Raw genomic sequence first — 24,191 nt, 5'->3', positions numbered from 1 at the left:
AGCCTCCTAAGTAGCTAGGATTGCAGGTGTGATCCATCAGCATGAATGTAAGGACTCCCGTAGATGGGTTGCATTTGAGGAAACTTGCTTTTTTTTTTTTTTTTTTAATCGGTTGTGGGGCTTAAACTCTGGGCTTGGGTGCTGTTCCTGCACTCTTCAGCTCAAGGCAAGCGCTCTACCACTTGAGCTACAGCACCACTTCCGGTTTTCTAGTGGTTTATTGGAGATAAGAATCTCACAGCCTTTCCTCCCTGGGCTGGCTTTGAACCCTGATCCTCAGATCTCAGTCTCCTGAGTAGTTAGGATTATAGGCATGAGCCACCGGCACCCGGCTGAGGAAGATTTCTGTGGCTGAGAATAGTTGGTTATGGACAACACTAAAGCACTAGTAACAAAGTTGGAGGCTGTTCTGTAGTCAAGTAACATACAAGGCCTGGGCCTGGCAGCAGTGAGGTAAAACAGACAAGATAAGGCATAAAGCTGGAGATGAAGCCGGTAGGACTTCTGTGAGTGGGAAAAGTTCTGGTTGGTTGCTGGGTTAGGGGGCTAGGTGGGCACCAGTTATCTTAGCCAAGATAAAGTCACTGGGAAGAGCAGAGTTTGGGTATCTTTGAGTCTGAGGTGCAACCAGGAAGCTATAGGCTAATCACTGTCAAACATCCCCCTCTGCTGAAGCCCGGGTGGGAGTCTAATTGGCCCATAGCTCTTTCCTCCCTTGCCTGCGCCTGCGCTCCTCCCACTCCCCCACACAGCCTTTACTTCTTCACAACTCTTGAGTGTGAGTGTTTGCCATCAGGAAAAGGTTTTTCCCAGATGATGCATGGCCATTTCCTTTTCTCTTCTCAAATAGTGAGTTAAATTTATGGGGCCCATATTCCTTAATCAGACTATTATCAGACAGTGAGCTGGACAAATTTGATTTAAAGCAGATTGTAGCACCAGCCAGTGACTGCTCCTGCCCTAATCAACACTCCTTCACTCCCCAGAGAAGGTACTTTGAGCCAGATGGACTTTAATGGGCACTTCTGTCTCAAGAGCACTGGTTTCCAAACTTCTAAAAGTTGTCTCTAGCTTCCAGCTGTCCCCTGAAAGGCTCAGGAAAGGCTGGCTTTCTTCCTTCCTTCCTTCCTTCCTTCCTTCCTTCCTTCCTTCCTTCCTTCCTTCCTTCCTTCCTTCCTTCCTTCCTTCCTTTCCTTCCTTTCCTTCCTTCCTTCCTTCCTTCCTTCCTTCCTTCCTTCCTTCCTTCCTTCCTTCCTTCCTTCCTTCCTTTTTCTTCCTTTCTTCCTTTCTTCCTTCCTTCCTTCCTTCCTTTCTTTCTTTCTTTCTTTCTTTCTTTCTTTCTTTCTTTCTTTCTTTCTTTCTTTCTTTCTTTCTTTCTTTTTCTTTCTTTCTTTCACTCTCTTTCTTTCTCTCTCTCTTTTGTCTCAATAACAGAAGTTAATAATATGTAATGCCCACCAATTATAGAAGATTTACTGCACCAAATTTTATCTTCAGTTTTTTAAATATATGACTTTGTTTTGTTCTGTTTTGTTGAGACAGGGTCCCTCTATGTAGTTCAGGCTAGCTTCAAATTTGCAGTCAAATTTGCGTTGGCCCCCCCAGGTGCTGGGGTTACAGCCATGGTCCCCACACCTAGCTTACATATACTACTTTTTTTTTTTGTCAGTTGTGGGGCTTGACCTTGGAGCCTGGGCACTATTCTTGAGCCTTTTTGTGCTCAAGGCTAGCACTCTACCATTGGAGCCACAGTATCGCTTCTGATTTTTGAGTAGTTAATTGGAGGTAAGAGTCCCATTGGACTTTTCTGCTCAGGCTGGTCTCGAACCACAGTCCTCAGATCTCAGGCTTCTGAGTAGCTAGGATTATAGGCCTTAGCCACCAGCGCCTGGCTCATATATTACTTCTTGAGTCCTCACTGCCTTTATATGATATTGGTGCTGATATGAGCCCTGTTGTAGAGATAGGGAACTTAAGGTCAGAGAGATGAAAACTCAGAGTTGCAAAGCTAGAAAGAGATGGTGTTACTCTCATCCAGGTCTGTTATGTTCCAGAGCCTGGGCTCGTCACTGTTTATCCTATACTATCCTAATAATAATATTTGTTGTTAGTATTATTATTATTATTTTGTCAGTCATGGGGCTTGAACTGGGCACTGTCCCTGAGTTGGTTTTTTTTTGTTTTTGTTTTTTGCTTAAGGCTAGCATTCTACCACTTTGAGCCACTGTGCCATTTCTGGTTTTTAGGTGGTTAGTTGCAGATACAAGTCTCAGACTTTCCTGTCCAGGTGCTTCAAACCATGGTCCCCAGATCTCAGCCTACCAAGTAGCTAGGATTAGAGATTCATCAGCACCTAGCCTATACTAAATTCTTACTCTCCCAGAGCCTTCTCCAAAAGGGTTGACTTTCTAGAATTTATCCTGGAGCTGCATTCTGACTTGCCCTCTTGAAGTCTGTGTGTGGATGCTAAGATAGCATTTCCTTGAAGCTTGTAGCTGATGACTACATTTAGATGAATGGGAAAGGAACAACTGGGCCTCTCTGGCCCCTTAATGGGATATAACTTACACGATGTCAGCTTCAATTGCTGACTAAATGGTCCAGTGGTTTGGGGGATCCTGGCAGGAATGTTTTCCTTGTCCTAGCATGCTTGTGTGATAGGAACCTAGAAGAAGAATGGGTGTGTTTGTCCAACTTTATAGCTTTGAATGCTGATAATTTGTAGACAGAATACAGGGGCGTTAGAACAGTGGAGTGGGCAGATGTGGAGGAGGAACGGCTGCAGGGAGAAGGCAGGCCCATGAAACAGAGAATAACTTTGTTTATCAAGGGATGGGATGTGGGTGTGGAGGGAAGCTTTGTAGCCAAGCTGTGGAGACTGAGTGGGGGCTTCTGGGCTTCTGCCAAGCCCTACCCACCACCCCACCACCACCACCAGTATCAGGGGTTCATGATGGTTGCCTGTTTTAGGAAATTTGGAACATTGTGATGTGCTGCCCCCAAGAGAGCAGATCTGGGGCATGTGCACAACCAAGTACTTGAGAACTGCTTTGTGTCCCCAGGTCAAGACTTAGCCAGGAACGAGTTTGGCAGTGATGGCTTGGTGTCTGGCTGATAGCCACACACCTGCAGATTTTGTGGTGCCAGAGGGAGTACTTGGAGCAAGGAGTTGCTGATTAAGGGACATAGCATTATCTTTACCTGCTACACTGTTGGGCCACCAGATGAATGTCAGTACTGCTTTCCTCTCACCTCCTCCTCATCTCATCCCCGCACCTCCAAGATAACAAAGCCCCTTTCTCTTGTAGCCAGTAGGTACTAAATGTGGAATGTTCTTCACATCCAGCATCACGGAGCCCCTGGCACCCAGTCAGGCCTAGGCCCTTGACTGGATGCTGAAGGAACACAGAACTCCTGAGGTTCTCAGTTCTTGATTGGAACTGAGAAATGTACAGGACCAGCATGGACAGTGTAGTGCTTGGAAAGGCTATTAGACTCAAAATCAGAAAGCTTCCCCCCAGCACTTCTAACTTAAATGTAACTTTGAGGTGATGTCACCTCTTTTTCTGCTGGGTGATAGGGAGATTTAATTGTAAGAAAGCATGTGAAAGGACTTAGTGATAGAAACCAAGGTGATTACAATTCATATACAGTTTGGGATTTATTGGAAGTAGTCAATAGACAATGTTTGTGGGAAATACTTGATACAATGACAAATAGGGTTGTTGCAATGGTTATTCAATATGAATTTGTCTGTCATCCAGTCTGGGAAACTATTCATTGTAAACACCATTGGGCCAGGCACAGAGTTTTGAGTCAGCTGTCATAGCTCAAATCAGCAAACATCCATGTAACTCTACTTCTGGTATGAAGCATACTCACCATTAGTCCTTGGGATAATCTGACTTGGGGCTCATTTGCCTAGCATTTGTTCTTTCACCAAGAAGCTCACTTTTAGTACAGAGAGGGGAACATGTTCCCCTATAGGGCTCACCCCTTAGACATTCAAAATACCAATGCTTCAAGGAGCCCACAAAGTTCCAAATTCTAATTCTGCCACCATCTAGCTTGGGCTGGTGGAACAGATCCCTGCTTTGAACGTCAGTTTCTCACCTATACCTCACCTGACTCATGGAGTTGAGAGTTGAAGGACATAAGGCACAAAAAGTGCTAGCGAAAGCTAGCATGGTGTGGATTCAGCACCTTTTCTTCCCCGCCTTGAGTGAAGTCAGGGATGCCAGTGAAATCTTTCATTGTCTATCACCTGCGCCCTGCTGGAAACAGTGAACCTAAACTCATCCAGCTGGCAGCATTTTCAGCATTGTGGCAGAGGCTCCCATAGAGTCATCATGGCAGCTGCCTTTGATACGGGAGGTTCATCTCAACGAAGTAGTATCTTAATATTGTCCTAGTTCTGCTCATTTACATTCCAAACCTCCTTTGGCTCTTGGGTAAACCGAGCAGGCAAGCATTTTTATTTTGCAGAGGAGACCCTCAAAGCTTAAGGGAACCCAAATGACTGTCCCAGAGTTGCACAGCAATCGAGGGTAGAGCTGGACTTGAACCTGGATTTGCTCGACTTTACATGAACTTTTTTGTTGATGTTGTTATTGGTCGTAGGGCTCGAACTCAGGGCCTCGGCGTGGTCCCTGAGCTCTTTTGCTCAAAGTTAGCATTGTACCACTTTGAGCCACAGCTTTACTTCCTATTTTCTGGTGGTTAATTGAAGGTAAGAGTCTCCCGGACTTTCCTGAATAGGATTACAGGCGTGAGCCACCGGAGCCCAGATCAGCCTCTTTTTTAAAAGGAGTGAGCTACAGGAGCTCTCCACCCCTTCTGACCTGCTCATATCACAACCTCTAGGTAAAATCTGTGTCTCTTTCCCAGATTTAGTGATGAAGGGGTGGAAGTGATTGAGCGGCTCATCTACCTCTACCACAAGTTCCATCAGCTAAAGGTCAGCAATGAGGAGTATGCGTGCATGAAAGCAATTAACTTCCTAAATCAAGGTGAGTGGCTGCGGGGTAGAGGACAGGGATTCTTGCTGTTTATTTTTTGGCAGTGAGCATTTGCCCTCCTGTTTGACTCTCCCCTTCCCAGCAGGACGGTCACAGCATCTGCCATACCACACAGCTCCAGTCTCCCTTGTCATCACTCTCCCCTTTAGAGTGCAAGGAATACTTCGGATTTTTTTTTTTTTTTGTAAACCTAAATGCCACAATCTCTATAACTCATAAAGGAAGGAAAACTATTTGCTTTGTTTAGTCAGTTTTAATGCATTTAAACCCAGACACCAAGGACAGTACATGCGTCATTTAAAATATGTACCAAGTTTACCAGCGACTGAAGAGCAGAGTGACTGATGAAACTGTTGGAGATAAGGTTCTGTGACAGGCCAGCAGTGGCTCTGACGCCCTGCAGGGAAGAGTGGTGATGCACACAAATTTATACGTACATAGCAAGCCTGAGTTTTCATTAGAAGACTGCCAGATGTGATTTATGGGGCACATTACTAACAAAGTGGCACTTAGGTGCGGTTGGTTACCAGTATAAGATGGAGAATTGGTGTTCTTCTCTCCAGAGTAGTGTGTGAGTGCCCTACATTCAGAGTGGAACTGGGCGATTCTGTATCCTATGCCATTGAAAGTGCTCTCTTCCCTGTGCTTATTTACAGTCCAGAGACTCTTGATCCCCTCCTGTGTGCCACTCTTCCCCACCGTCCCCCACTGGCCAGGCCCCTCCTCATTCTGCCTCTTCAACACTGGTGCATTCATCTCCCTTAGCTAAGCCCTGCGCTGGGCATTAAATGTACATGTTGAAAAAAATGAGAGCCCAGGTCTTCCAAGAGGTATACACTGACAGTGCGTGGCACATTAACTGGGCTTCATGCTGCGGTACATCAGTAGCAGCCTCTTGCAGGAAAAGAATTTTGAGCTGGGCCTTAAGTATGATTTATATAGAAAATACTTTCACTCATGTCCAATATGTTAAAAGCATGTGAGTAGGTAAGTAGATAGAGGGCTACACAAAGACATCTTATGGAAAACAGGAGGCACAGAGGACATTGGAGATCGTGTGTTGTGTGTGTGTGTGTGTGTGCGTGTGCGTGTGCGTGTGCGTGTGTGTGTGTGTGTTATATGAATGTGTAGTTATCAGCAAGGTTTCTTATTGGCTATAATGGGGGAAATTGAAAAATATTGTAAAGGGTAAGGTTAGAAAGATTTGTTCTGCTTTTACTGGTGCCTTTTGTGCCATGTCCTAGACTTGTAGCTGGGTGTGAAGTTGAGAAAGATAACCTACTTCTTAAAGGGCTCAGTCTAGTGAGAAAACTTATATTTTCTTCCGTTTTATTTCTCTCCTATGTTTAGAGCTTAATTTCTCCATATCAGGAAAACAAAAGAGCCTGTGTTTAGTAACACTTCATTGAAAGATGGACATCTTCGAGAAGCTGGTGTTTTTCCACACCAAAAAGCCCCTCCCATCCCTGTTGTTGTTTTTACAGATATCAGGGGTCTGACCAGTGCTTCACAGCTGGAACAGTTGAACAAGCGATACTGGTACATTTGCCAGGATTTCACTGAATATAAATACACGCATCAGCCAAACCGCTTTCCTGATCTTATGATGTGCTTACCTGAGATTCGATACATTGCAGGTAACATCCGGGTCCTAAACCTGTGCTTCTCTTACATGGTAGAGGGAATGAGGCAGTGTTTGCAGGATTCCTGGTCATTGCAGGCCCATCATCAACTGCATGAAACACTCAGAAAATTTGTTTTATAAGGGGGTGGGGGGTGTATTATGTTTCTTGTACCAGGGTTTGAACTAGACAGCCACTCTACACTCTACCACTGAGCCACACTCCCAGCCCTTTTTTTTTTTGCTGTAGTGTTTTTTTGTTTTGTTTTGTGCCAGTCTGGGGCCTAGGTGCTATCCCTGAGCGATTGGGCTCAGGGCTAGCATTCTACCACTTGAGCCCAGGCTGACTGAACCTAGATGCTCAGATCTCAGCCTCCTGAATAGCTAGGATTCCAGGCGTGAGCCATGGCTGCCTGGCTTCTGCCATTAATTTTTTGATAATATTTCAAGCTTTTACCTCCTATTTACTCCTACTGAGGTAGGATTAAAGGCATAAGCCCATGATACCTAGCCCATTAACTTGTTTGTTTGTTTTTGTTGGTCGTGGGGTCCACACTCTGGGCCTGGACACTGTCCCTCAGCTCTTTAGCTCAAGGCTAGTGTTCTACCAATTGAGCCACAGCGCCACTTCTGGCTTTTTTGCTTATGTGGTGCTAAGGAATCGAACCCAGGGCCTCTTGCGTGCAAGGCAAGTAATCTCCACTGGCCCCTTTTGTTTTTTGTTTTGTTTTTTGTTAGTAGGGTCTAGCCAACTTTTTTCCCAGGCTAGCCTCAAGCATTGACCCTCATATTTGAGTCTCCTAAGTAGCTGGAATTACAGGCAGGCACCACTACATTTGTCTTTGTTCTCTGTAAGAGAAGAGAAGCTAACATTTCTTAGGCCCCTCTTACGTGCAGGCCCTTTGGGGATTTATTATCATTCAGTCTCAGAATAATCTCTGCAAAGCTGGTGGCTGGTACAATTATGGCCATTCTATGGACAGAAAAACAGGCTCAGAGTATCTGAAATTAACTTCATTTTCTGAAGTACATGATATATGAATTGCATTTCACTTGAAGAGAGAAGTTCATTTCATAACGTTGTTCACAGGTTTTCAGGGACTGGTATCTTTAAACCTCTGTGTTGTGAGGTCCTATGCCACTTCTGAGGCTCTGGAGATTTAATAGGTCCATTTCAATGAAGAATCTTGGCTTTTACTTGCTGTTGCTTTGCTTCATATAGTAAAGAGTCCTGTTTAGTTGTTCCATGCTTGCCAGGGTGACTGCTAGACTGGAATTGTTGTGCAAAATTCACCAATACAGCTTTACAGGAAAAACTATCATTCTGACAAGGGGATGTGAAATTGTTTCCTCCCTTGGGCCACAGAGTAGTATTGCTTATGTGGGCCCAATCTGGCAGCACTTTCAAGTTACCTGGAAAGCTTTTGAAAAACATCAGTGTGTGGGTGGCAACTCCAAATAGTCTGATTATTTGGAATCAGTCTTTGTTAATCGTTCCCCGGACTCTCAGGGGCTGACAGGGAAAAGAGCCTATAAAACTCCTTTATCCCTGAGTGTCTCAGATTTATTTGTCTCTATGACTTCTCCCCTTTCTTCTTCAGTACTTTTGGAAAGCAGTGCTTTACAGAAAGCTAGTTACATTCGTTGTGAGTCTCGTATGGTATTTTAGCTTAACTGTAACAGAGGTTGGCAGGATGACCACTCACATTCCCTGTCTATAAAATGGGAGCAAAAAGTAATATCAGCCAGTCGCCGGTGGCTCACGCCCGTAATCCTAGCTACTCAGGAAGCTGAGATCTGAGGATCATGGTTCAAAGCCAGCCCGGGCAGAAAAGTTCGTGAGACTCTGATCTCCAGTAAACCACTAGAAAACCGGAAGTGGCGCTGTAGCTCAAGTGGTAAAGTGCTCGCCTTGAGCTGAAGAGCACGGAATAGCTCCCAAGCCCAGTGTTCAAGCCCCACAACCGACAAAAAAAAAAAAAAAGTAATATCAGGGAGAACTAGGAAAAATTAAATGAGATAATACCCAGCATCGAGTAAGAGTTGTAGATACTAGTGCATAGCTCCATCATTAGTCTCCTGAGAGCACAGGAGCAACATCAGGACATCATTAAGCCCTCATCTCACCTCGACTGTGTTCCTGGCATGTCCCTGCCCCAATCTCCCAAGATGTTCTCCCTTCACAGGTCCAAGTAGAAGCAGGTTCGCCCTCCACTAGTGGCCACTGCTCACTCTCCTCCCTTTTTTCCAGGAAAGATGGTGAATGTGCCCTTGGAGCAGCTGCCCCTCCTCTTTAAAGTGGTGCTGCACTCCTGCAAGACAAATGTGGTCAAGGAATGACCTGCCCTGCACCCTCCTCAGGCTGCCCACAGGGCCTTGGGTAGGCAGGACAGGCTCTAGAGAAGAGAGCCAGAGAGACCAAGATGGATGCCGTGGAGTCCTGCCTCCATAGCAAGAAGAGTTTTTGTTTGTTTGTTTGTTTAACCTCATTTTTCTATATATTTATTTCACGACAGAGTTGAATGTATGGCCTTCAACATGATGCACATGCTTTTGTGTGAATGCAGCAGATGCATTTCCTTGCAGTTTACAGAATGTGAAGATGTTTAATGTTACAGTGTTGTCATTGTTTAGAGATAGTTCTTTTGTATTTTGAGGGAGAGTGTGGAACGAGCTGAGATGACTATTTCCATGATGTTGACAAAGACGACTACCTCAATGGAAGCGGGGGTGTGACCATCCCTATTTCTTCCACATTTTCTCAGCAGACATACACTTGTCTGTCAGAGAGCAACTGCCTTTTTCTAGACTTGTCAGGTGAAAGTATACCAAAGGGGCAAAGTGGTGGGGGGTGAGCAAGGTATTTGGAACAGGGCCAGAGATAGGGGCCAGCCATCCTTCTTCCTTGGTAAAGCATGAAAGTTGAGAGTAGGACTCAGTGGCCAAATCTAAGGCAGATATACTTGCACTCAAAGAGTCTTAAAAGCAGAGGCTCTCTATTTCCCACCACTGCCAGTAGTCAGTCAGTCTGTAGGTCTTGCCTACAGCTCCCTTAGGACTCACACCTACCTAATTTCTTTACATAGATTTACTAAGCCCTACCTTCTTACAGACCCCTTCCCTCTCTCTCATAAATTTTCCTTTCTTTCAGCTCTTAGATAAACCAAGCAGATAGCCATGTTCTGAGTCTTGGTACCTACTACTGATCTATTCTCCTTTATTCTCCTTTTCACTTGGTAGAGGGACAAAGGCAAGGAGTATTTAATAAATACCCTTTGGAATTCCCTGTTTCTCTCCTAGAGCTGTACTGAAACTACCGTCTCCTTTTTTTAAGTGGAAAGGGCACATCTGCTGACCAGAGATTTTATTCCTCAGTTCTCTTCCAAGTCCTCATCTTTCCAAAGTAAGAATGAGTTTGCCAGGGCCCCCAGGAGAGACAGCCCAAGGCTCGGAGTAGCCCAGCTACCCCCCTTTGAGTGTCATCAGTGGCCTGGCATGCCGAGATCCGGAGGACTGGAACAGAAGCCCCTGAAAGGGAAGGGAGCTTTAAACTACCTCATGTTCCTAAGGGCCCTGGCCGCTGCCACTCTAGATATGGCCTGGACCCTTGTTCTGTCACTACCTGCTCCACCTAGTCCCTCAAGTGTTCCCGCTCCTCTTGGTTTTGCCAGGGCTGCCCCAGGTTTGTCTTGGAGCTAATTCAGGTGCTTTTCCCTTCTCTGCCTTAATACAGCAGTGGCTCCAGTTCATACCCTCCTCCGGCCAGTGACCCAGACATCCTCAGCGGAGGGCAGCCCTTGCTGGCTGGAGGGTTCCAGGGCTACTTCCTTCAGCCTTTTTGGCCAAAGGCTTTTGCCGTCCCCCAGCTCAACATAGTAAACCTGCCCAGGGGGCTACCACATCTTTGTGCAGACTGGGTAGTCTGTGTTGTGTAATTTTTTTTCTTTTCGGTGAAATGTTACGGGTACCAGCAAAGTGATGATTTTGTCCCTTGATGGATATAAAACTCAGAGTATTAATTCTCATTGCCATTCCCCAACTGCTCTGAGAAAGAGAGACCTGTTCCTCAGGTAATAGCATGTTTTTCATGTCAGTGGAAGAGAGAGAGAGAAAGGGAGTGTGTGTGTGTGTGTGTGTGTGTGTGTGTGTGTGTGTGTGTGTGTGTGTGTGTGTGTGTGTGTGTGTGTGTGTGTGTGTGTGTGTGTGTGTGTGTGTGTGTGTGTGTGTGTCTCTTTTAAGTTCACATTATTTTTCTTGTTTGCTTGAATTTTTTATTTAACCAACTAGATCACATTCTTTGGCTCCAGGTCAGATTCTGAGCTGCTTTCCTTCAGATCTAGGAGGCGACACATACCAGAGACCCTTTCTCTAAGACGGCTCCTTGTGTCCAGCCTCTTTCTTTGCTTAGACCTCCATCTGTCAAATTATTGTTTTTTGAAATTGCTTTTCACATTAGCATTTTACCCGTTGTGTTTGGATGTCAAAGGAATTGCTCTCTGATGAGGCAGGAACGTGTCTCTGTGATAATGTAGTATTAAACAGAGCAAGTTGTTAATTTGTGGAGTGGGGGAAAGGTTCTGCAAGTTGCCATTGTACAAATCCATTTTTACAAATGTTTGCAGCGGATTCCACAGAACAAAGAGCCCATTCATTGCCGACAGCCCTGCAGAATCTCTGAGCCAAGTGGTTGTGTGTTCCAAGCCAGAGCCTGACCTGTGGACCGCCTTTAATGTCTTCTGCACCCAGTCCTCTCATGACGTGGGCTTCTTTTAAACAGGGTAAAGTGAATGTGTTGCATTGCAAACTCAGGTATTATGATGAGAAGGTAGGAGTATAGCTAGCAGTGTGGAGACATTAGGTCAGCCACCAGATGTATTTGTGAATTTGGTTTGAAGGACACAGAGGAAGGTTGGAGGGAGAGGTTTGGTATGTTTGGTTATTTTTTTGTTTTGTTTTGTTTTGTTTTTGCCTTCCCATAATGTTTGGCTAACAGGCAGTCTTTTTGCTAGTGGAAGAAGAAAAAAGTTGTGTGTATTGTCTTTAATTCTTCTCCCTTCTGTCCTCCTTCTGATCCCAACATTCACTGTGTGAATTTTCCACCATAAAAAATACCTCTGAAAGTCGTGCGGAAAGGAGAGTCTCACCTCCGTGTACTACTTCAAGGCATGCAGGCTTTCCCCTTCCTTCCTTTTGAACATTTTCTTGACCTAAGATAAAACTTTGCCATCTTGGAGCTTCATCTGGAATTCAGGCTCCCTTTGTAGACTTTCAGAGCCCTTTGCAAGGCTTGGTGGTCCTGCCCTTAGTCCAGAGCAATTCCTTAGAGCTATCTCAAAGCACTCCATTTGGCTCAGCGGATAGGCAGTCCCCATGCCCAGCCTGTAAATGAAGTGAGCAGGCCTCTAGGGGTAGAACTAGAGCTGGGGGGCAGGGGAGAGCAGAGGTCTCCAGGGTGTCGCTCCTCACCCACCTGCCGCTGACTTGCCCCACTTCTCAAGGGAGAGAGTACCTGCGGCAGGTAAGGTCACCAGTCCATGGAACCCTGGCCTGCCGGGCTAGTGCCTTCTCTGCTACCTATAACCTGTGCTCATGAGTTCTTGATTTCTTAGCAAGTGGGATGCTAGAGCTAGGCAGCAGCTGCACTAGGACCCGTGTTAGCGGGAGGAAAGGAGCCCTGGCCCCCCGCAGGGCAGGCAACGAAGCAGTGGTTCCAAGTCTTTAGCTTTGGGCCCTTGGTCTATTCTATGTGGGTTTTTGTTTTGTTTTTTGTTTTGGGTTTTTGGGGGGTTTTTTGTTTTGTTTTATTTTTTTTCTTAAATTTTTGCAATTCTTTTAAGAAATGCAGTCTTTCAAACCAATCCTATTAAACTTTGGGTTTGTTTTTCTTACTGATTTTTTTAAAAACTAAAAAAAAAATAAAAAAGGCAAACTAAGAAAACAAAAAAAGAAAAAAGAATAGAAAAATGGAACAAAAAGAACCATGACTCTACTCCCCCACCTCGGTGCACAAGAACTCCCCGCACACCCCTCTGCCTCTGCCCGTGACCATCCTCCCTCTTCCCTCAGCTGGAAACATCCACGCCGGTGTCTGTGAAATGATGTTTTATCTGTGTCTCAGGATGAAAAGCGGCAATCGTCTTACCAGGTGCTGGGTAGAAGCTGGTCAGCCTTGAGGCCAGTGTGTTTCCTGGGGCCACAGCTCAGGGATGTGTATTTAATTACAGGGTCCCCAGAAACCCACCTCTTGGCTGTCATAAGCAACATCTTTTCTGGGCTCAGGAGCCAGGCCTGGACTGTTTCCTCAGAGGCAGGAGCCCAGGAGTTTGCTGAGTTTGGGAGCAAGTCAGGGCTGCCTCTCTGGGCAGGCCAGGGCTCCGAGCCATGGTAGCCCTGCCTCTCTACCTACAAGAAGCTGTCTCGGCCCTCCAGGGTATCTCATCCCTAAACAGGCCAGAGCTTGCTCAGGGACCAACTGTAGGCTCGAAAAAAGCCGAGGACAGCCAGAGCTTGCTCCGAGTCCAAGACAAATGTGCTGCTGGTGGAGGCCAGTCCCCCACGCCGTGGAGCCAGCCCTGTGGCCACGGGTCTGCTTTGCCCTTTGGTGACCATTGCTTTCTTTGCTGAAATGTCTTGTAATAAGTGATGTTGTTGACTCAGATTTCCATGGGGGAAAAAAACTACCTCTTGAGTGACATCCTGGTCGATTCCTCGCTGAGGAATACTGTGGGAAAAGAATCATGTAGCTCCCGCGCTGTTTACATGTTTCTGTCGGGAAAGAAGCCCCGCCTGCCCTGGGCTGTTGGTGATTTTGTCTGTGTTGCCATCCCAGAGCTGCGATAGGGGCTCTCTGGCCGCATTGTAATGTCTGGGCTGTGTGGGGAGCCCTTCCCACCTGCAGCCAGGGACAGGGGCGAGCCACCACCTCCACGAGGCCTCTGTCCCCTTCCTGTGCTCCAGGCATAGCGAGCGCCTCTTCCCACAAATACCACCCTCGGGCTCCGGTGGCACCTCCACCCACAGGCCTTCATAGGAATCGAGCAAGCAGGATGTCTCTGAGCCCTTGTTCCCAAAGGGCCAGCAGCCACCAGTCCTGCATGACTGAGTGACAGTTGGCAGGCTCTGCAGGCTGCTCGGGCCCGCTGCTACCTCCCACACCTGCCTGCTGGCAGGGGCGGGCCCGTCCTGTGAACTGACTACCTGTGGAATGTGACCAATTAGTGTGAAATGCATGTTTAGCAAGTGTTAGGTACTGTATTTGAACCAATAAATGTGAATCCTGCACATGGCATCTGTGATCTGTCTGTGACATGTGTCTGGGGCCCATGGGCTGGGATGGGGCAGGGTGTCCAGAGGCGGGAATCTTACTCCATCCTTGCCACTGAGGGCCTGGCAGAGGGTAATCTGACAAGCACCTGCTCTGTGGGCCAGGCACTGAATTGGGACTTTTCACAAACCCGAACATGCTTAAAAGAAATGAGGCCTGCCAGCCAGAAAGTGACACAGCTAGAGGGAGTTGCAGGAGGCCTTTGCAGTGCAGTGAGAAGAAGGTTGTGATTCGGGATTAAGGGCAGAGAGAGCCCGCTTCCCCAGTATAACAAAGGCCTGCCATCACAGGAGCGGTGGAGAACAGGAGGCATTAGCAAGAGTAAAAGCTGGGAAAGCAGTTGGGGTCCTTGAGTGCCACATGAAGGAATACAGAGAGAAAGCCATCTGCTTGGATCTCAGCTGCATCAGTGGCAGTAGTGCACTGATGGCTGACCTGCTGTACATGCTCTGGTCTAGATTAACACCTGCCTCTTCAGAAAACACATGAGGTCTCATAATAGCTTTTGTCTTTCCTTCAGACATGGGGCTTGAACTCTGGGCCTGGGCACTGTCCCTGAGCTCTTTTGCTCAAGGTTAGTGCTCTACCACTCTGAGCCACAGGACTTCCGGTTTTCTGGTAGGTAATTAATGCCTCATGGACTTTCCTGCCTAGGCTGGCTTCAAACTGTGATCCTTAGATCTCAGCCTCCTGAGTAGCTAGGATTACAAACGTGACCCACCACCATCCGGCTTAATAGCTTTTCTAGAGCTAACTAAACAGTGGCCCTTGAGAAGTCAAATACATAGCCAGATTCACACAGGAAGTGTCAGAGTCGGGCCTTGAACTCAGATCTGCCCAGTGTACAAGTAATCCCACACATGCACTCAGAGGAATGGCAGTCTGGCTTCAGGGCTGTATGGAGGCAGTGGGGGAGAGCAGGGGGCTTCTCAGTCCTGGAAGATAAAAGCCAGGGAGACTCCTTTGCCTATTAAATCCTTTTGCATGAAATGAGGAGCACCCAGCTGCCTTCCCGTGACTCTGCCGCCGGCACAAGGGACCAGAGAGCCCTTGAGGCTTGAAAGAGGTGGATGGAAACAAAAGCACAGCAACAGAAGGAGGTAACAGACTTGTCTTCACAGCCCACAGGGATCAGCCACACAGGTGTGAGGAGCGCACGGGCAGGCATCCTCAGCACAACCTCACGTGGTGTGGGCCATGGTGAGAGCAAACGGGCTCTGGGAACTCAAGCAATTTGCCTAAGATGGCACAGGCAAATGGCCTATCTGATACCAAAGTTCTAACGGCTTCCTCTCTGCCCGGCCTTAGCTGTTCACTCCTGCTGAATGTGAATGTTTGGGAGTTTGTAACAAAACTAAGCAGTGGCCTGTAGTTGAACCTTCCTCTTTTTTTTTTTTTTTTTTTTGCTTTTGTAAAATAACCCTGGCCCAGCAATAGTGGCCCAGGCCTGTAGTCCTAGCTATTCAGAACGCTGAGAAGATCTGGGGTGTTAAAGTCCATGAGACTTTGTGTGTGATAGAGGGGTATTTATTGAACTCGGGGCCTGCGCACTATCCCTGAACTCTTGCTCAAGGCTAATACTCTACTACTTTGAGCCACAGTGCCACTTCCTCTGTGAGAATCTTTATCTCCAATGAACTTCCAAAAAGACAGAAGTGGAGCTGCGGCTCAAATGGTTGAACTCAGGGACAGTGAGCAAAAGAGCTCAGGGACAGTGCATAGGCCATGAGTTCAAAGCCCAGGACTGGCATAAACATATAGAAGCATACGACAAGGAAATGGTGGCTCAGTGGTAGAGTGCTTGCCTTGCATGCATGAGGCCCTGGGTTCGATTCCTTAGCACCACATAAACAGAAAAAGGTGGAAGTGGTACTGTGGCTCAAGTGGTAGAGTGCTAGCCTTGAGCTGAGCCCCATAACTGACCAAAAAAAAAAAAAAGATTGTATAAAAAGTGGATCAACAGACCCATCTCAGTTGGGCTAAAAAAGCAGTGTCATTCCAAACATAGACCCAAATGTATCATATAGACAAGTCTTACATGGTTTCCCAAAACATATACATTCAAGTGGTGGGTAGTAAGTAGCCTCATTGAAAAAGCCATGAGAAAAGTAGTCTTTAAGAAACACTGCAAGCCCGGTGCTGGTGGCTCACGCCTGTAATCCTAGCTACTCAGGAGGCTGAGATCTGAGGATCGCGGTTCAAAGCCAGCCCGGGCAGGAGAGACCATGAGACTCCTATCTCCAATAAACCACCAGAAAACCGGAAGTGGCGCTGTAGCTCAAGTGGTAGAGCGCTCGCCTTGAGCTGAAGAGCTGAGGGACAGCGCCCAGGCCCAGAGTTCAAGCCCCACGACCGACAAAAAAAAAGAAACACTGCAGTTTTCCTCCCAGCCTTCTTGAACATATTAGATACTCTGAGAAACCCCTATCTGAAAACTTCTGTTCAGCCTGGCCAGGCTCTACTGAAGTAGCATTGGGACACTGGGTGATTCTTCCTGTTCATATTCTGCTGGGACATTATTCCAAGTTTACAAATGGTTACTTAAATAACTGACATGCTTTTTGGTTTCCTGGAGTGACAGGCAATCATCTGAAATGAAAGAATAGAAGGCTGGAGGCTGTGGCTCAATGAGTACTTAGGTGAGGATCTGGGTTCAATCCCTAGCAGCAAAATATAATTAGGCCCTGTGGAAACCTAATGATTAGATTACTAATTCTCCAGAGCCACCTAAGGGGTTGGTCCTATAATGATCCCATTTTGCAGTTAAGAAAACCCACAGCCTCTGTATATTGCTTTATAATAATAAACTGGGCCCTGGTGGCTCATATCTAGTTAGTAATCCTAACTACTCAGGAGGCTGGGATTTGAGGATCACAGTTCAAAATTAGCCCAGGCAGGAAAGTTTGTGAGACTCATAACTCCAAGAAACTACTCAGACAAGGACTGGGAATGTGGCTTAGTGGTAGAGTGCTTGCCTAGCATGCATAAAGCCCTGGATTCGATTCCTCAATACCACATACACAGAAAAAGCCAGAAGTGGTGGTGTGGCTTAAGTGGTAGAGCACTAGCCTTGAGCCAAAAAAGCTCAGGAACAGAGTCCAGGCCCTGAGTTCAAGTCCCTGGACCAGCACACACACATACCAAAAGAGTATATAATTCGTCTAAGGTTATCAAACAAGAAAGACCTCGAGCCGGGCGCTGGTGGCTCACGCCTGTAATCCTAGCTACTCAGGAGGCTGAGATCTGAGGATCGCGGTTCAAAGCCAGCCCGGGCAGGAGAGACCATGAGACTCCTATCTCCAATAAACCACCAGAAAACCGGAAGTGGCGCTGTAGCTCAAGTGGTAGAGCGCTCGCCTTGAGCTGAAGAGCTGAGGGACAGCGCCCAGGCCCAGAGTTCAAGCCCCACGACCGACAAAAAAAAAAAAAAAAGACCTCGGGACTATATATAAACTGGCATTGAGCCTATGATTACAGGATGCGTTCCTCCTTTGCAAAGTCAGAGGTAACCTACTTAAGGCCATGTCTGTAATGGAGAAACGGTGCCCAGAAATGATGGACAGAGAGGGTATTTGTGTGCCACTAGCTACATGGAGCCCTTCCCAGGAATCATTTCCCACAGGCAGCCTGAGACAGTAGATGTGTCAACCAGGGGTCTCAAGAATTCTAAAGTCCAGCCTTTCCCAGTTGTAGTGACCTTGACCCAGATAGATATAGTTCTCTAATTGTCACTTTCCCTGTCCTAAATAGTTGCTCATGGCTCAGCGTTTTAGGGCAGATTGTTGCTAGTTCAAAGTTGGAGCCCGATGAGGTTGACGTGGAAGCTGTGTTCTGGAAACGGATGCCCTTCAGGCCTCACCAATAGGGGTCCAGCAGAGCCAGCAGTCACCCCTGGCTCCGCTTGGCCTTGGCCCCATGGTCCACCTGGGTTTTAGGTCCACAACGTTGATCTGTCTGTCAGATTCTGTGGCAAAAGTGCCCAACTGCCAGACCCAGTGCTCTTGGAGTCTTGTTCCCTTGGCAACAAAGCTCACCATGGAGACCACAGCCCCATCCTTGCCCTCCTTGCAAGCTCGCTCTCCAGAAGCCTTCCCTGCTTAACACCCCACACTGTGGGTCTCGGAAGCACCTCCTGCAGGGCGAGGAGCTCCAGGCACCGCCAACAGGAGCAGCGAAGGGAACTTCTGGATTATGCGTGAACACTTCATGCCTGGCAAGGTTCAGAGTTTCCACTGTCTCATTTAGATTGAAAACCAGGCACCTGCTGTTTTCATGTGGGTGGAAACGAAGTCTGAAGGAGACAAGGAAGACCAATTTTTTTGTTTTGTTTTGTTTTTGGTGTCGGTCATGGGGCTTGAACTCTGGGCCTGGGCTCTGTCCCTGCGCTCTTCAGCTCAAGGCTAGCGCTCTACCTGTAGAGCCACAGGGCCACTTCCGGTTTTCTGAGTGGTTTATTGGAGATAAGAGTTTCACGGACTTTCCTGCCCGAGCTGGCTTTGAACCGAGATTCTCAGATCTCAGCCTCTTGAGCAGCTAGGATGACAGGTGTGAGCCACCTGCACCCGGCAACGAAGACCAATCTCGTAGTTGTTCAGTGCAGCAGCTGAGGCTTTGACTTGGGAGCCCATGTGTTCTCTGCATGTAGCCAGAGGCTGGGATACCTGCATTGGCCCCCACGGCCCCAGACCTCTGCTGGCAGCGTGAGCAGCAGCCAGCAGTCCTTTGAGGTCTGGCCTAGACCCAGCAGCAGTGAAGGAACTGCACTATTTTAAGCCAGGACCCAGGGGGGGGCCATAATGGGCACAGGGAGAGTGGCCTCCGGCCCTTGGCCAGCTTCCCGGAAGTGGCCCTGGCCTCTCTCCTCTCCCCTCCTCCCAGCAGCTTTCAGAGGAGTCACTTCCCTACAAACAGGAAGGAGGCCCTCGGGCCAGAACCTCAAGCCCCAGCTCCCCACCCCTCCCGTCCTGGGTACATGGGAGCCCTGCGGCTCCTTGCCCTCTCAGACCCGAGTCCCCGCCAGAGCCCAGTGCAGCAGGAGGGGTGGGAGGGGACTGAGTGCGGCCCCAGCTCCCCCAGTTCTCCTCCCATGACAGGACCTCACAGCCTGAGTCTTCACATCCCTTCTCCTGTGGAGACAGAAGTGTCCCCAGATTCTGCCCCGTTCAAGGGCCTCTAGAGCGAGCAAAGCGAAGCAGAGGAAGGCTGAGAGGAGCAGAGAGACCCACTGGGATAGTTGCGCACAGGACTAAATGGTGGCCAAGACCAAGGCGGGCGGCAGAGACGTCAGAGATGGTTCCAGGGGGGCTGAGTCCAGAGGGGGCAAGGGGCTGACCCGATGGAGGATCCTGACCACCCCGAAATCACAGCACCGGCTCAGAGCTGTGGGGGGCCCACCGGCTGCATGGCTGAAGAGGAATGTGAGGAGCAAGGCTGGGTCACCCCTTGAGGGCCAAGCGTGTGCACCGGGAGATAAGCTGCCCCTGGGGAGGGGGGGCCCAGCTGCACCCCACGCTCCCGGAGCATGGCGGAGAGGCCCAGGCCCAAGGCTGGAGTCCCGGCCCCCTGGACACCCAGCACCTGTGTCTTCCCTGAGGACTCCCACCAGGCCTCACTCTAGAAGTTTCCCCCAGCCCTGCCTTGGCTGGCAGGCAGGTTCTGCGCATGTCTGGCTCTCTCTTGCCTGCCTGCCATCTTGGTGGTGGTGGTCTCTCGGGGACCCCCTAGGCTAGGGTGCAGAGGAAAGATGGGGGAGGGGGAAACACTTTTCCCTGAGCTGAGTGTGCCTTATCTCCCCTGTGGCATTGTGTGTGTGTGTACACACATGCACACGTGTGCATGATCCACTTGCTTCCTCGAATGGGGGGGCTTGCCAGGAGTCACATTTTGCCTTCCCAAGTCCCCATTCTCAATCTAGAGGCACCTGGTCTGTCTCCACCCCCACCAGGTGGCCCAGTCCATACAGCCACCAGGGGGAGGGGGAAGAGCCGGCCGGTCTGGCCCCGCCCCCAGCGCCCCTCCCCACGCCGCAGCTGAGGCTCCGGCTGGCCACGGCCTTGACCCAGCACTATGGACTTCTCTGACATTGGCATCGGATCTGAACATCTGGCAGCAGGCTGATAAGGGGTGCAGCGGAAACAGCCTCTACGGCTGCCAGCAGACCCCCCTCCACTGCCTGGGGCGGGGGTCCCACCTCCACGCTCCCCCTGCCTCCAGCAGCCCGGCCCCCTCCCCACGTTCTCTGCCTGTCCCCTCTCCCTCTCCCTTCCTCTCTTACTGAAAACCAACCAGCTTTTCCTCATCCTCGCCCCCAGCTCCTCCCGTGGGGGGGGGGGCGCCTGTTTTGCTATCAATGGGTCTTCCTCTGTCTATCCTCTTTTTTGCCTTGGTTTCCCTCCAGGTTCACTTTTCCAGCTCTTTCTCCAGGGTCCCTCTCCCCGTGGGGTTCAGCTTATGGATTCCCTATTCTTTCTTCCATCTCCAGGAAATAAGCTTGGCACTTTGGGAAAGCCCCCACTCAAAAGAGACACCCTGGGCTTTGTTTGCCTGGGGACGGGGGAAGCCCCCCTGGCCGGGACTACAGTGCATCTTCCCCTTCCCCTCCGGGGGGCCCACGCGGCCTGCAGCCCGCTCCGCCCCACAGGCCAGTGCTGAGCACAGACGAGGAGGACGACAGCCTGCAGACGCTGGCCTTCTTGCTGCCGGGTTTCAGGGCTTCAGGTCTGCCTCTGGGCTGAGCCCCCATCTCTCAAGTGGTCCTCACGAAGATGACCAGGGTGACGGAGAGGGTCCGAGGCTACCCCACAAAGCTTGGAGCTGTGTGGGGGTCCCAGCACATGGGGGCCCTTGAGGGAGGTCTAGCTACTTCCATGCTCACCACACACACCGGTCCCTTCCTGTCTCAGGGTCCTGTGCAGTGCCATCCCCGTGGTGTACCCCCAGAGGTTGGGGAACAGAGTGGCCAGAGGAGCAACAGCCTAGAGGGACAGGGCATCACTGATTTGTAGGTCCGGAGCATCAGCCCCGGGGGTGACAACAGCGTCCTCTTCAGAGGACTAGATATAGGAGGCCACAGCCACAACATGGACGCCTTCACAGCAGAGACGAACAGTCATTCAACCAACACCGCCTGTGCTGCCCTGTGCTGGCTGCTGCCGAGCCAGAGATGTCAGGCCTCTCCTTGAGGGATCCCCTAACTCAGATGAGTCACCCCCTCACAAAAGGGCAAGCTTGTACCAATGTCGCAATGTCACAGTCAACCCGAGAAGGCTCTCAGGACAGGCAGCCAGGCCTTCAGCTGGTGGTGTGTATTTTACTTGACGTTTATTGAGCATGCACAACATACCAGGCAGCCACTGAGGATGTTACATGTACTGGGTCAGTTCATCTCCATTGTCAAGGAAAGACAAAGCCCAGAGAGGGCAAGCAAGTGGTTCTATGTCACACAGCCAGCAAGAAGCTAGCCTGGGATTTAATCCAGAGTCTCTCCTCCTCAGAGCCCAAGGTCTCATCAAGAGACCAGGGCAAAGCCAGGTTGGCTATTTCCAAAACAAACAACAACAACAAGCATTTGTCCGGTTTAAGAAAGGAGGAAGGAGCTGGCTGTCAGTGGCTTATGCCTACTAAAGACACTGAGAACTGACGATCGCGGTTCAAAGCCAGCCTGGGCAGGAAAGTCCAGGAGACTCATCTCCAATAAACTACTCAGAAAAAAGCCAGCATGGGGCTGAGAAGGTGGCTCAGTGGTAGAGCGCTTGCCTTGCATGCTTGAGGCCCTGGGTTCGATTCCTCAGCACCACATAAGCAGGAAAAATAAAACGGAAGTGGTGCTATGGCTCAAGCTGTAGAGTGCAGTGAGCAAAAGAAGTCAGAGACAGCACCCAGGCCCAGAGTTCAAGCCCTAGGGGAAAAGTAAAAAATGGGTGGGGAGGAAGGGTAGCTCAGTGGGAAAGTTGCTTGCCCAGCATTCTTTTTTTTTTTTTTTTTTTTTTTGTCGATCCTGGGACTTGAACTCGGCCTGGGCACTATACTTCAGCTCTTTAGCTGAAGTGCTCTACCACTTGAACCACAGCGCCACTTCCAGTTTTCTGGTGGTTTACTGGGGATAAGAGTCTCACGGAGCTGGGCACTGGTGGCTCACACCTGTAATCCTAGCTACTCAGGAGGCTGAGATCTAAGGATCCTGGTTCAAAGTCCCTGAGACTATCTCCCATAAGCCACCAGAAAACCAGAAGGGCACTGTGGCTCAAGTGGTAGAGTGCTAGCTTTGAGCTGAAGAGCTGAGGGACAGCGCCCAGGCCCAGAGTTCAGGCCCCACGACAGACCAAAAAAAAGAGGAAAAAAAAAAAAGCAGGAGACAGGGACTGGACAAAGTCCCCCATCAAAGACATAACATGCATGTGACATGTTGGTAATAAGAGTATTTGCTGGGATATTCCTTTACTTAAGTTAGAAAATGAAGCCTGGTGCCTGTGGCTATCACCTGTAATCCTAGCTACTAAGGAGGCTGAAAAGTCTGTGAGACTGCTTCTTCAATTAACCAGCACAATGCCAGATTGGAGGTGTGACTCAAGTGCTAGAGCACCAGCTGTGAGCAAGTAAGCTGAGCAAGCCCCAGTACTGACACTAAATAAGTTCAGAAGGTTAGTGGTATTAATTCCAAAACAGGCTCACTGTATTGAAACGGGAAAAACAAAATAAATTTAAAATGAGACTAACAAGAAATAAAGTGGAGATACTGAATGACATAAAATAAAATGGGAAGTCTAGTTAGGTCCTAGCGAGGTGCACGCAGAGGCGTGTACCCCCTAAGAATCTTGATAGGTGACAAGACACATAAGGTCATGTATGTTGGGGAATAAGGTATATGTAACAGCCCAGTGAGAGAGCAAATGCGTGTAATCTCAGCCTTCAGGAGGCTGAGGCAGCTTTACATGTTTGAGGACAAACTGGGTACTAGGGATCACCCCTGTAATCCTAACTACTCAGGAGGCTGAGATCTGAGGATCAAGGTTTGAAGCCAGATCAGGCAAGAAAATTCACGAGACTCTTATCTTTAATTAACCACCAGAAAACCAGAAGTGGGGTAGCCACTCAAAGTGCTTGAGCACTAGTCTTGAGCAAAAAAGCTCAGGGACAGCGCCTAGGAACTGAGTTCAAGCCCTGGGACAAAAAAAAAAAAAAAAAATTGAGGAAAGCCTGAGCTATGGAAGAGACCATGTCTCAAAAAAGCCAAAACAGAAAGAAAGAAAGAAAGAGAGAGAGAGAGAGAGAAGGAAGAAAGAAAGAAAGAAAGAAAGAAAGAAAGAAAGAAAGAAAGGAAAGAAAGAAAGGAAGGAAGGAAGGGAAAGAGAGAGAGAGAGAAAGAAAGAAAGAAAGAAAGAAAAAAAGAAAGAAAGAAAGAAAGAAAGAAAGAAAGAAAGGAAAGAAAGGAAGGAAGGGAGAGAGAGAGAAAGAAAGAAAGAAAAAAGAAAAGAAAGGAAGCAAGCAAGCAAGCAAGCGAGCGAGCTGGGTGTCAGTAGCTCATACCTATATAATCCTCAATAGTCAGGAGGCTAAAATATGAAAATCTTGGTGTAGAGCCAGCCCAAGCAGACAAATTCTTTTGTCCTATTAACCAGCAAAAGACCAGACGTGAAGAGTGGCTCAAGTGACAGGATCAGCCTTGAGCGAAAAAGCCAAGTGAGAATATAAGGCTCATGCCCTGGTACCAGCAAACACACACACACACACACACACACACACACACACACACACACACACTCACACACACACACACGTACACAACAGGTAGGTAGAATTTGAATATACTTAGTCAAAGTAAGTTATGACTATCAATAAAACTCTTGTACATTCTAGTTTTGTTTTTCTTTTAAGTTCAAGCCAGGAGTGTTGTCATATGCCTTTAATCCCAGCACTCAGAAGGCTGCAGTGGGAGGATTCAGAATGTGAGCCAACCAGGACTATTTGAGAGGCAGACATTGGAGGATCATGCTTTGAGGCCAGACTTGAACCCAAAAGTTCATGAAACTCCATCTCAATGACTGAGTGTAGTGGCACACGCCTGTCATCTCCAGAAACATGAGGAGGCACAAGTAGGAGGTTCACAGCCCAGGCCAGCCTGGGAATAAAGTGAGACCCTACTTTAAAAAACAACAATAACAACAACAAAACAGCATAAAGGGCTGGAGGTATGTGGAGCTCAAAAAAGCCAACTCAAGGCTCTGAGTTC

At 48.5% G+C, this 24,191-nt stretch overlaps 1 protein-coding gene across 2 annotated transcripts in view; it reads left to right on the top strand.

Moving 5' to 3' along the window:
- Nucleotides 1-13,898, top strand: part of Nr6a1 (nuclear receptor subfamily 6 group A member 1) — a 182,872-nt gene extending 168,974 nt beyond the window's left edge. For both annotated transcript variants that reach the window (XM_070013372.1, XM_070013378.1), the window contains exons 9-11: nucleotides 4,888-5,009; nucleotides 6,503-6,655; nucleotides 8,891-13,898. In XM_070013372.1, coding sequence (XP_069869473.1) covers nucleotides 4,888-5,009; nucleotides 6,503-6,655; nucleotides 8,891-8,979 — 364 coding nt within the window. In that variant the 3' untranslated portion in view covers nucleotides 8,980-13,898. The remainder of the gene's footprint in view (nucleotides 1-4,887; nucleotides 5,010-6,502; nucleotides 6,656-8,890) is intronic.
- Nucleotides 13,899-24,191: the final 10,293 nt, after the last annotated feature.

The sequence above is a fragment of the Dipodomys merriami genome, unplaced genomic scaffold, assembly GCF_024711535.1.
Source record: "Dipodomys merriami isolate MVZ:Mamm:240054 unplaced genomic scaffold, mDipMer1.0.p SCAF_11, whole genome shotgun sequence".
Lineage (NCBI taxonomy): Eukaryota > Metazoa > Chordata > Mammalia > Rodentia > Heteromyidae > Dipodomys > Dipodomys merriami.
This window is presented reverse-complemented; position numbering and strand designations above follow the sequence as displayed.